Source organism: Penaeus chinensis, chromosome 5, assembly GCF_019202785.1.
Source record: "Penaeus chinensis breed Huanghai No. 1 chromosome 5, ASM1920278v2, whole genome shotgun sequence".
Lineage (NCBI taxonomy): Eukaryota > Metazoa > Arthropoda > Malacostraca > Decapoda > Penaeidae > Penaeus > Penaeus chinensis.
The window spans coordinates 19292129-19304628 of NC_061823.1; the positions used below are offsets into that span (position 1 = coordinate 19292129).

At 39.1% G+C, this 12500-nt stretch overlaps 2 protein-coding genes across 2 annotated transcripts in view; both read left to right on the forward strand.

Annotated features, from left to right (window-relative positions):
- LOC125025755 (3 beta-hydroxysteroid dehydrogenase/Delta 5-->4-isomerase-like) overlaps nucleotides 1–1515 on the forward strand; it is an 8791-nt gene extending 7276 nt beyond the window's left edge. Inside the window, exon 6 of the mRNA XM_047613944.1 lies at nucleotides 66–1515. Within this exon, the coding sequence (XP_047469900.1) occupies nucleotides 66–502 (437 nt within the window). The 3' untranslated portion in view covers nucleotides 503–1515. The remainder of the gene's footprint in view (nucleotides 1–65) is intronic.
- A 2639-nt stretch (nucleotides 1516–4154) lies between these two features.
- LOC125025694 lies at nucleotides 4155–8220 on the forward strand. Its single transcript, XM_047613811.1, has 7 exons — nucleotides 4155–4401; nucleotides 5109–5309; nucleotides 5488–5676; nucleotides 5881–6013; nucleotides 6458–6593; nucleotides 6826–6922; nucleotides 7111–8220. Exons 2-7 carry the CDS (start codon nucleotides 5130–5132, stop codon nucleotides 7240–7242), a joined length of 867 nt encoding a protein of 288 aa, XP_047469767.1. The 5' UTR covers nucleotides 4155–4401; nucleotides 5109–5129; the 3' UTR covers nucleotides 7243–8220.
- The last annotated feature ends 4280 nt before the right edge of the window (nucleotides 8221–12500 follow it).

The window sequence follows — 12500 nt, forward strand, 5'->3', positions numbered from 1 at the left end:
TAAAAAAGTGAGTTAGAAGTTAGGATGTGAATCAACAATACATTTACAATAACGTCGCGCTGCAGGCAACGTGGCCGCGGCGCACGTCATGGCTCTGAGGAAGCTGCTGCGGGAGGACGACGCGGGCGAGCTGCAGCGCGTGGGGGGCCTGCCGGTGTACGTGACGGACGACACGCCGCCCAACAACCTGCCCGGCCTCGCGTACCCCTTCCTCCGCCACCTCGACCTGCAACCCGCCCGTAACCTCTCTTATTGGACGGTTGCCATCCTCCTGCTCCTCGCGAAAGCCTGGGGCGCCGTCCGCTCCGTCTTTGGCTTGAGTCCCCCGGGCCCTTCCGCCCTCCCGTCCTGGACTCTCCACCGCCTCGGCCAGACCATCGCCGTCGTCAGTCGCTTGCGGGCGGAGCTCTCCATGGGCTACGCGCCGCCCTTCTCGTGGCCGGAGGCGCTGGCTCGCTCGACGGCCTACTACTGTGCTGCCTTCCCCGGGGAGAAAGCCTAGCGCTCTCGAGGGCTCGCCCTCCGAGGTAGGACACAGGCGGTCAGCTGTGCGCTTATTTGCTCATTCTATTATCATATCAACGGTATTTTAATAGCTATCCATTAATATATATATATATATATATATATATATATATATACATATATACTCATACATACACACATACATACATATATATGTATATATATATATATATATATATATATATATATATATATGTACCCCTATTGCATATCTCAAGCTAAACAGAATCAGAAAAAGACCTCATTATCCATGCACAAGGGACCAAAATCCATATCACATCATTATTAGTTGGGAGTGTTCCAAAGTAATGAAATCTAAATAGGTCCTTATTCAAATGATGTTCGTGTGAGGCGTAAACAGACTTTCCTAAACTGATTCATGGATTTTACTTATCAACTGATGAATTAATGAAGCTAGGTGGCCCCTGTGTTCTGTTGTCACCAGGTTTCGTGGCCAGAGATCAGGCAATTGAAGGTTTTGTAGGAGAAGCGATTTCCTAAGGTTATGAAGCTTCCCGAAAACAAGGCACAGGACATACGCAACTTTCCGTGGAAATCGTTTTGATGAATACCCTTGCCTAGAAACGCAATTTAGAGCGTGTCGAATTACACATGTTCTTTTGTCACCCGTAAGTATAACAAATGTCTTTCAGCTAAGTGCAAATTTAATGAAAATGCTTATTCGTGTTTTCTTTTTTTTATAATAATCTATAACAAGAAATGATACAGTTTACGTCGAACTCATCTTGATAAGAAGAACAAGCATTTTTATGTTATCCTTGAGACAGTAAAGATAAAATATCTTTAACTGTTTCATCTTAAATATTGTTACGGAGATATTAAGCGTGTTGATACCAGACTGTATCCTACAACACCATCCCAGATTCATGTCAGTGTTATGTAAGAGTTATATGTAAATATTATATACTGATAAACGATAAACCACAAATAAAGGAACCTTTTTAACCCAGTAAATCATTAATGCTTAAACCATGTGTTTTCATTGCAACCTTGTATGTAACAGAAACTCAATACTGCATCAACATTTAACCTAAGCCACAAGATGTCATCTGATTTTTGCGAAGCGAGGATATCAACTTTGTAAAACCGTGTGAGAACATGTCACATAATTTGCGTATCACAATTATGCATACAAACTGGAATAAATACAATTCATAGATGAATGTGTTTTTGACTGATGTTAGGATTAACTATCATGGATGCATAAATAAAAGTAAGAACATGGCCGTTGGCGTGTAGGAATCAAACCCAGTCTTTGAAATGACTTGTGCCTTTGATAATGATAGTTGAAGCACTTTTAAGTTACTTGTGATTAATAATTACCTATAAAATTCTTATACTATATTTGAAAATATAATCATCGACAGACGTTAGACGATGTAACGTAGTAGAAGAAATTCCCTAGTTTTTTTTCCAGTTCTACCACCTGTTGGGACTTGGCAGACGCGAATTGTCAAGAAGAGAATTGGCCTAAGAAAGTTGTACTACGGATGTTGACAAGAAGAGATGGGCACTATAATCTAGCATTGTGATTTGCCCAATTTAATTCAAGGTGATTCACTGATAAATCGCTACGTTGCTTATAATGCAAGCATCTGCGAAGTCGACTTCTTTGTATACATAGGAGTGCGAATGTACTTTTTTTGTGCATGCGTGTGTGCGTGGCTCTGGCTTTGTCTGCGGGCATCTGCTGTAATTTGATTATCTGCCTACCTATTCATATATATATATATATATATATATATATATATATATATATATATATATATATATATATGCACACACACACGCGCGCGTGTGTGTGTGTGTGTGTAAGAGAGAGAGAGAGAGAGAGAGAGAGAGAGAGAGAGAGAGAGAGAGAGAGAGAGAGAGAGAGAGAGAGAGAGAGAGAGAGAGAGAGAGAGAGAGAGAGAGACAGAGAGAGAGATGCAATTAGATAGATAAATAAATTGGTAAATAGTTAGACAAATAGATAGATAATTAGATAAATAGACAGACATTAGATAGATAGACATAGATTTACTGACAGATAGACCGGCATATAGATAGAAAGATAGATATTTGTATAATCTTTTAATCGATGGTCTGGATGCCTTCTACACAAGATTGGGAGGAAAAGATTGAGAAAAACAATTTGTTAAAAAGGTCGTAGGTATAATCTGGCCAAATCTGGCCAATCGGTACAAAGATACAAACTGTAGCTTTCTTCTAGATACGGATAGATACGAAGGGAGGTTTGCTTATCGTGTGAAATGAAATGTGACAACAATAACGACAATGTTTTCATCCTGGAATTGTGATCGATGGATGGAAAAAAAACATATGATGACAGTAATCATAAGTCATAATGATGTGCAGAAGGTATCCAGACCATCACATGTTATTGTCTTCAGTCTTCGATTAAGAGATAGATAAAAAAGTTGTTTCTTTAAGTCTTTCTATCTATTTGCCTGTCTGTCCATCTATCTGTCTATAAATCTATGTCTATCTATGTATATCTATCTCTCTGTCTATCTATGTATATCTATCTCTCTGTCTATCTATGTATATCTATCTCTCTGTCTATCTATGTATATCTATCTCACTGTCTATCTATATATCTATCTAATTATCTATCTTTTTGTCTATTTACCTATCTATCTATCTAATGGCAATACTAACAACAATAAGGGACGGCAATAATAAAGCCGATGACGGTGATAGCAATGATAGTAATAAGGACAATTGTAAAAATGCGGATGGTAATTCTGACAAGGTCGATACTGATCACACTGATGGGTCTATAATAATTAATAATGATGATAATGATACTACTAATCATGATGATAATAATACAAATTATGACTAATGACGATGACGATAATGATGATAGTGACAGCAACAACGACATGATAATAATGATAATATGAATAATTATAATGATTGTAACGATGACAACGACAGTAAAGATAACAGTAATAAAAAAATATTTTAATAATAATAACAGTAATAATGGTAATGATGACAAAACCAGTGATAAATATGATAATGATAATGCCAATAGTAATAATGGTAATGATAATGGTAATAGTAATAATTATGACAATAATAATAGTAATAATAATGATAATGATAATAATGATAATAGTAATAGTAATAATGTTAACTACTAATAATAAGGATGATAAATATAATAATAATAATAATAACTAAAACAAACACAACAACAACAACAACAACAACAATACCAACAACAATAATAAATAACAATGATAATAATGGTAAAAAATTATAACACTATAACATAACACTATCATGATTACCACAACCTAATTCATGAAATGCCAGGAGAAATCCAAATCACAAACACATTAATGTCCAGAGCAAAATCAGTGACATAAAGTAAAAACAGTAACATAAAGCAAAATCAGTGACATAAAGCAAATAAAAAGAGCTCTAATGATCACAGCCAAATCAAGTACATAAAACAAGTTTAGGAAAAGAGAGGGAAAAATCGCTAATGACTAGAGCGAAAACAGTTATATATGAAAAAGATTGAAGAATAAAAAAATAAAAAAAAGCCCAGAGGAAATGGCTAAGTCGCCCCGACGATTCCCGTTTTCTGCTGCCTTGTTTACGTGCCGCCGTCCGTCGAAGACGAGGCGGACGAGACGGCGGCGGCGGATTCCTCTTCTCCGCAGGCAGTCACGGGCGGGCGTCTCTCTGCGTGCCACTAACCAAGCTCGTGTTTGGTTTATGAGCACACTCTACAGATGGGCGGGAAATGTTGTTTGGTTCGGGCGTTAAGGAGCACTTAAAGAAAACTAAAGGGACGGGAAGGCTCAAGTGTGTCATTTGATATTTTGTAGAATAAAGGTTTGTATGTTTATGATCATTATCTTCATTGTTTGAAAAGCTGTTCAGTCGAACACTGAGATTAGAGATGGTAGATGTTTAAGGACACCGGCAGTGACTTCCAAGTCGAGACTTTCTTTTTCCCTATAAATATTAGACTGAGTTGCCTGTTGATTCATGCTGCCCCGGCGAATGGCCTTAGCCCTAAGCAGAAATCCAGTGCAGTAGTGACAATGCTCTACTTAATTGCTTTGACACTTTGTACAAAACTGTTCTATATTTATATTTTGGCGAGACAGAGCTCGTACTGGATCTGTATTCAATGCTTGGGCATAAGTTCAGTTCCAACTAGCCACTACTTTTAAGGCAGAACGGCTGATCATTAAAAAGATATAGCTCTGTCTTGCATGAAAAAGGTAGAAGTGTTGAAGATTTGTGGGCAGCTGCCGGTGTGCCAGTAGGCACGGAAGCTGACTGGTGCTAAGCCAGTGGCAGATGTGTGGGTGTCTTGAATAATTACCTGTAAGATGACATGTTCCTATTGGAATTGATATAAAGATTTTAATACTCTTATTTAAGAGTGCTGCCAATTTATGACAAAAGTCAAAGTTAAATTTCAAAGGCAATGAAGAGGCTGCCAGTTACATTCTGTAGAAACGTTAGACATGAATTGTTTCATCTGTCTTAGAACCTATGAACCCAAATCAAATCTGTAACCGTCTTTGCAGAAGGAGCCTTAGCTGGCCAGAATGACAGCAGAAGCATGGAGATCTTTGGAGGAAGCTGCATGGGGCCCAATGCCAAGCTTAGGGCCAGAATGGATGGGAAAGTCAAGTGCCAGTGACTCTGGGTACTTATTAATGTTGACAGATGGTTGTGGTGTCTGGGGCGAGAGGAGAACCGCAGCCCATGTTCTGGAAAAGGCAGAAGTAAGTCTTTTTAGACAGGGTTCATAAAATTTGTCTTTGTGTAAAAAGAGCAAATCACTTTGTTGCCATACAGTTAGTCGGACTGTCAATGCAGGTAGAGTAGGTTCTAAAGAAAAGTGAAGGTTATCAAATCAAATTATCAGATGACATTTATGCATATATTTTCTTTGAAACATAGGAGTGGGCACCTTGCATAGAAGCAGGCATCAAAGAATTGTCAGGTTTGGTGCTGGACGAGGTCAGGAAGTTGAATGTGAAAGTGCAGTGGAGAGAAGACCGAAAAACTATCACCCTGAACCTCTCATCAAGACTCAATGACCTCGCATTTAAATGGATCTTCACATTAAACAGATTGTCTGATGACCTGGTGAGTATTTGTTTTATATTTTTTTCTATTTTCATGATGATTTTTTTTCATGATTTTCATTTTTTTTCATGATTTTCTTGCTCTCCCTCATTACCAAGTGTTGGTTAAATTATTATATATAGCTTAATTCTAGTCGTAGGATATAGAGTTTTTATTGCATTTGTTATTGTATTTCTGTACTTGGCTGTTGGTGTGTTTTTTCAGTTTCGTGAACATTGGATAGTACCACTAGTTATACAAATGCATCATATGGGTATAATTATTAAACAGCTGAATACAGACCTTAAAAAGAAGACTGAACAATTGAAGGACCTTACACCTGATACTAAAAATAACAGTAAGTATTATGAAATATAATTTTCTTTTATTTCTTCCATAATAAACTTTATTCAGTGCAACAGATGTAAAAAATGTATGAATGAGAATAAATATCTTCACAGTACAAGAGATGTATTTAACCGGTTTTAATATATCTTCATCAGAAATACATTTATTATGATGAAGATATATTCAAAACCATTAAATACATCTCTTATATCATAAAGATATTCATTCTCATCCATTCTCATTTCTAAAATATCAAGCAACACTTCAAGAAAACATGTCATCATTTTTTAAACTTTAAACTGTATTATGAAGTGTTACAAAAAGTGTTTGCATCACTCAGCAGTAGAAGCTGCTTATGATTATGACTCATTATTATAAAACTAGTAGTAATTTGCCATTTAAAGGGATAGTAGGAAAAGTTACCAGATCCAATTGTTTATTTAACATTTTACAGAAATGATTAGTAAAACTAAGAAGAAGGATGTGATAGATGCCTCAGTAGAAGCATTGATGGTGGAAGGCAATTGGACAGTACTGCAGGACCATCTTGTCAACTTTCCACATATAATGAAACACTTATCAAGCAAAAGGTAAAACCCAGTTCAAATGATAATGCTGATAGTATACAATAGATATTATAAATAATTAGCTAACCATTTTGCTATCTTCCTAATGAAAATACTGACCTGTCTTTGGATGGTTTAGATTATTTGTATGCTATAATTTGACTACCATCATGAAAGTGTAGTGGATTTTGTTTAGTTTAAAAATCATTTAGGTATGAAACTTTAGTAGCTAAGCTTTTGTCTTGCATTCTTTTAGAAAAAGAGAGTTAGAAGAAAGTGAGGATCCGCCAGGAGCTGCGAGCATTGCTGCTGCTGCCAATAAAGGCCAAGTTAATAACAAGAAATGTAAGGAGGTGAGTTTAACAAGAACATACACACTTTGTATTTTCATTTATGTTAATGCTGTGAGAGAAATACATGTAAGTATAGAGCATATTCTATGATCAGAGTGTAATTGCTGAATATTTAATTTCATTTATTTATCTGTCTATGCATACTGTATGAAAGTGACTGATAGAATTTTCTGCATTTTCCAAAACAGGAGGAGGAAGAACTTCAGAGGCAGGAAAGGGAGAGAGAGAAAGAAAGGAGAGCCCAGATACAAGAACTTCAGCAGGGACCACCATTAACACAAACACCAAACAAGAAAAAGAAGAAGAAACTGAATATTTGATTAACTTTTGTAAAGTGTCTATGTGATATAATTGTGATAAATGAATAATGCAGATTTGCATGTGGTCACATGATTTTTGGTATATTATGTGCTATGAGTAGTAGAGGCTTATGTATCAGCCTGTAAATTAGCATCATAGTGATGAAAAGGGCACTGGGACATTACTTCACTCTAATTTTTATTTGTAGTCAAATTTTATGATCATCAAAATGTAGCAGTTACAAGCAGATGCTTATATAAAGTGAATTTTAGACATTTACCAAGTGATGAAAGTACAAATGACTTTATATGGTTGAATGCATGTGATATTGTCTGACATTCTTTGGAAGCTTTTCTGATGATTTTTAGATGTGAATTTTATGTACAGAAATATAACTCATGATCACTTGTAATGTAAGGGAGGCATCCATCATCCCATCCAGCATTTGTGAGTCTTTCTCTCTCATCCTTGTGTTCAGGGAAAGGGTGAAGGGGCACTTCCTTAAATTATCAGCTACTCTGAAAATTATTTTATTAAAGTTTTGTTGTATTAATATTTATGTTACTCCTTTTCTTAAACTCAATTTTAATAAAGGTTTTGTAAGACCCTAATGACCAGCTTAAGGTGTGTTATACTAATATAACAGAAGTTTCTGTTTTGAAATAAAAATATGGCTATGCAAAATATTCATGCATTGAAAGAAAGTTTGGCATAACAACAGAACATTGTTTTTGTTATTTTAGATATAGCAGGTTTGTAAGGTGCATCTACAGTTCCTTTGAACATTAACATTGAAACCTTGTATGTAAGTCATTCATATTGCAACTTATTATACTGTACTTCATCACTTTATTGTATTATGCTGTGAATTCAGTATATTCATTGGACTAGTCTTATACTCTTTTATGATTGCCAGTTTGTTTTGATTACATATTTGAAAGGAATATATTTAATGAACTACTTCCAGATATATATTTCAAATAAAGAAGAGCAAAGAAGCATACACTTTTATACCAACCCTTTTTTTAGTGCATCAGTTCTTTTTGAGACAAGACTATTAAGTCAAGATGGACTGAATTTGAAATTTCATCCCCCCCAATCCTTTGCCCGTTGTTGTCGTGTGGGGGCTTAGGAGACGAAGACTGAGACCCAATGATGGGGAACTCCTCAACCTTGGGACTCAGCCATCGACTCAACTAATTTTGCATAGTCTTTTTTCCCACTCATACTTTTCGTTTCAGTTTCTTCACTAATCCCTTCTACTATCCACTTCCTAAGGTGTGAGAGCCGTGCTGAAAGGACGAAAGGCTGACTTTATGTCAGTCCTGAACGGCCTGAGGGAACCATGGGCACGGTATTCCCATGCCATACCTGGACCTTACACCTGAGGGGTGGACTATTTTTTTCCCCAACATACTCCAGGCTTATCATGGCCAATACCCCCCCAATCCCTTGCCCGTTGTTGTCGTGGGGGGGCTTAGGAGGCGGAGACTGGGACCCAATGCTGGGGAACTCCCCAACCTTGGGACTCAGCCCTCGACTCAACAAATTTTGCATGGTCTTTTTTTTCCCCTCTTACTTTTTCCTTTCTGTCCCTCCACCAACCCCTTCTACTATCCACTTCCTAAGGTGTGAGAGCCGTGCTGAAAGGATGAAAGGCTGACTTTGTGCCAGTCCTGAACGGCCTGAGGGAGCCATGGGCACGGTATTCCCCTGCTTGTCTAGCCCTTACCCCTCAAGCGACCCTGAGGGTAGGACCGTTTCTCTCCCCAACATACTCCAGGCTTATCATTACCAACAATGAATAACCATTAACCATACCATTATTAGAGGCAATTGCTTCCATCAAATAGCTCCACCAATTCAAACTCGCCCGATTTTCGTGACCCCAGGCCCTCTTTTGACCACGGCTCTGAACACTACAACTAATACCCCCTCCTCAATGCCGACTAGTACAGTATCCACCCTAATCAACACCCCAGGAGACATTTCTACTCCCAACATGCTCAACTTCAACAACTATACCCCCACAACCTTCTTCATCAACTACCCCATCCTCCCTTATTACTACCTTACAACCTTATTGTCCACTTCCCCATAACACAACCTCCCTCAACACTACTCCCTCTTCTACATGCCCCCGTCCTTCTACTACCCCCATCTCTACAAAATTCTTAAATAATCTATTTAGCCCAGCCAAATGGGACCGATTTTCGTGATCCCTCCCACAACTTCTCACACTTTCTGCTTTGACAACCTGTTTTCATTCCTCAAATGCATATACATCCTTCACTTGATCTAACCCCTATACATTACCTTACCCAACCTTAACCCATTTACTCGTCAATTCCTTTGCCATTAACCATTAACCATCATGGCCAATAATGAAGACATAACCTCAATCTTAGGGGCAATGAGGCTTGCCCCTTTATCAAATAGCCCCAATCCCAGCTCTCCTTTGACCACGGCTCCGAACACTGCAAGAACTCCCCCCATCATCAATGCATACTAGTACAGTATCAACCCTAATCAACAACCAACCCCCAGGAGACATTTCTACTCTCCCAACATGCTCAACTTCAACACCTTTACTCCCACAACCTTCTTCATCAACCACCCCATCTCCCCTTATTACTACCTTACAACCTTATTGCCCACCTCCCCATAACACTACCCCCCTCAACACTACTCCCTCCTCCACACGTCCCCGCACTTCTACTACCCCCACCTCTACAAGAATCCTAAATACCCTATTTAGCCCAGCCAAATGGGACCAATTTTTCGTGATCCCTCCCACAGCTCCCTAATCTAAAAACACCCTCCTCTTCCAGCAATGCCTCCAAAAACAAGTAGGCAAAGTCTCTTTCCGTGGCCGACCCGACCACTCCCGTCTCGTCACAGTAACAACTGAAAACCAAGCTATAGCATTAACAAAACTAACTATGTGGTAATCCCATCCCTATAGAACCTCATCCAACCCTCAATACTTGCACCGGAACTGTCTCTATCTCCCCAACAGATTGCCCAATCTATGACAAAGAATGGTCAGATTGTGGAGAGGACTTACTCGCTTGTCTCACAGACTATGATGCAACATATGTACAATGCTACTCCATTCCTCCCAGAGGAAATCGTAAGAAATCCATCAACATTGCCAAAATTACTTTCCGTAGACATGACCTTCCCTTAAATGTTTACATAGGTGGGGAATCCCTACCTGTCCGACCATACCAACCTCCTCCTCGTCAGTGCCAAAATTGTTGACGTTTAGGACACCCAGCCAAACACTGTCATTCCACAGCCATATGCCCGCTATGTGCCCAACCTGGCCATACTCGATCAGACTGCTCTGCACAATCACGCACATGTGCAAACTGTGGCGGCCCCCATAATGTATTTTATAAAGGCTGCCCCACCAACAAATTTAAGTCTGAGGTAGCAACCTTCAGATTCAGACTTGGACTCACTCTCCGTGAAGCCAGACAGGAAGCACGTCGACGAGGCTTTTCTCTTACCCCCTACTCCAGTAATGTCGCTCACTCTGCCAATCCCCCTACCTCCCAAGCTCCTACACCCTCTCCAAAACCAAACCCCCCTCCATCTAACTTCCCCTCTTCTACCTCCTACCTTCCCCAGTCAAATTATTTTGCCATCCTAAACCCAGACACCCCAATCTCTACTACAGCCCCAACACCTCCCCCTTTCCCTCCCCGCACTACCCGCAGCAGACAGAATAAACGTTCCACTCCCTCTTCCCCTACCTCACAATCACCTCCACCTTCCTTTGCTCCTATTTTTCAGACACCAGACTTCTCTCCCCCCCCCCTCACAAGAAAACCTTTATCTCACAAAACTCCCCAACCAACTCCACTACAGAAACTCTTGAAGATATCCAAAACTACATAATCGAGTCCCAAACTAATACTCATCCACCTTCAAATTCTACAACTCCTGCTCCCTCCACACTCAAAGTGACTGTCGATATCCATCCTCCTCCTACTCATATTCTCCCTACACCCAATCCTCCTACCCCATCCAAACAAAACCCATTCCCCCTGACTCCAGCCCCACCTATATTAACCCTCCCACTACCCCCTCTATCCCTTCCACTCCCTCCTGGATACACACGTGAAACCCTCATGTCACAAGTACCCTCTTCCCCAGACCCTCTACCTCCCGACACCCCTCCTGATACAACGCCACCTCCCCAACCTCATTCTTTATCCCACCCTCTAGCACCTTCCCCTTCAAATTCTCCAACACGCACTGCAATCTTTGCCAGTAAATCAACGAAAGTATAAGTATCCTTCATTGGGACATTCGCGGTTTCCGAATGTTCCTCTTTCAGTCCCACATATTCTATTGTCATGCCCACGTCCTCCCTACATAGACATGCCAACTTATCAGACATCCTTACAGAATCTCACACTTTCTGCTTTGACAACCTGTTTTCCTTCCTCAAACGCATATATATCCTTCACTTGATCTAACCCCTTTACATTACCTCATCCGACCCTAACCCATTCACTCACTAATTCCTTAACCCAGCTTTAACAACTAATAACTAACCCAACCATCCTTCACTAACATTAACTATAGTGCTATATGACCTTAGATGTCTAGCACATTAATTTTGCTTTTAACCATTATCCATTAACCATTTGAAATTTCATTGATGTTTTTCATTGTTTTATTGTCTTTCTGATGTCTTCATTTTCTGGCTCTTGTTATGTAATTATTATTTTTCTAATAAGTTTTTTTGATAGTGCCTTCTGCATCTGATAATGACTTGATATTTTTCATACCAGTTTAACGCAGATGTCACAGATTTATGTTCTGTCCCCTATAGGTTTTTGTGAATGTTGTTACATACAGATGGCCCCACGGCAAGGAGTTTATCAGTAGCCCTAGTGACCAATCCTGATTTCCCCATTCCTTGAATTGACGGGAAAATGTGTTTTTCTTTCTAATACAGTTGGTATCGATACTGATATTATTGCTATTGATGTTATGATTATTAAATTGTTATCAAAGTCTTGGTAACATTTAAGACAATTATATAATGCAAAAGACCCTTTCCAAAAGTCAAGGAAAAGGGTAAGATAAGGTGAGATAGGTAGGACTAATAACTGACTCCTTGGTGACTAAGCACTTGGAGAACCATCTGTGTGTAAATACAATAAATACAATTTTAGTACAGTGGGCATGGCATGTATTCTTGCCATAAGTGGTTAAAAATATGAGTGGTTTCACTTTCATTTTTATTTTTGAATTGTTA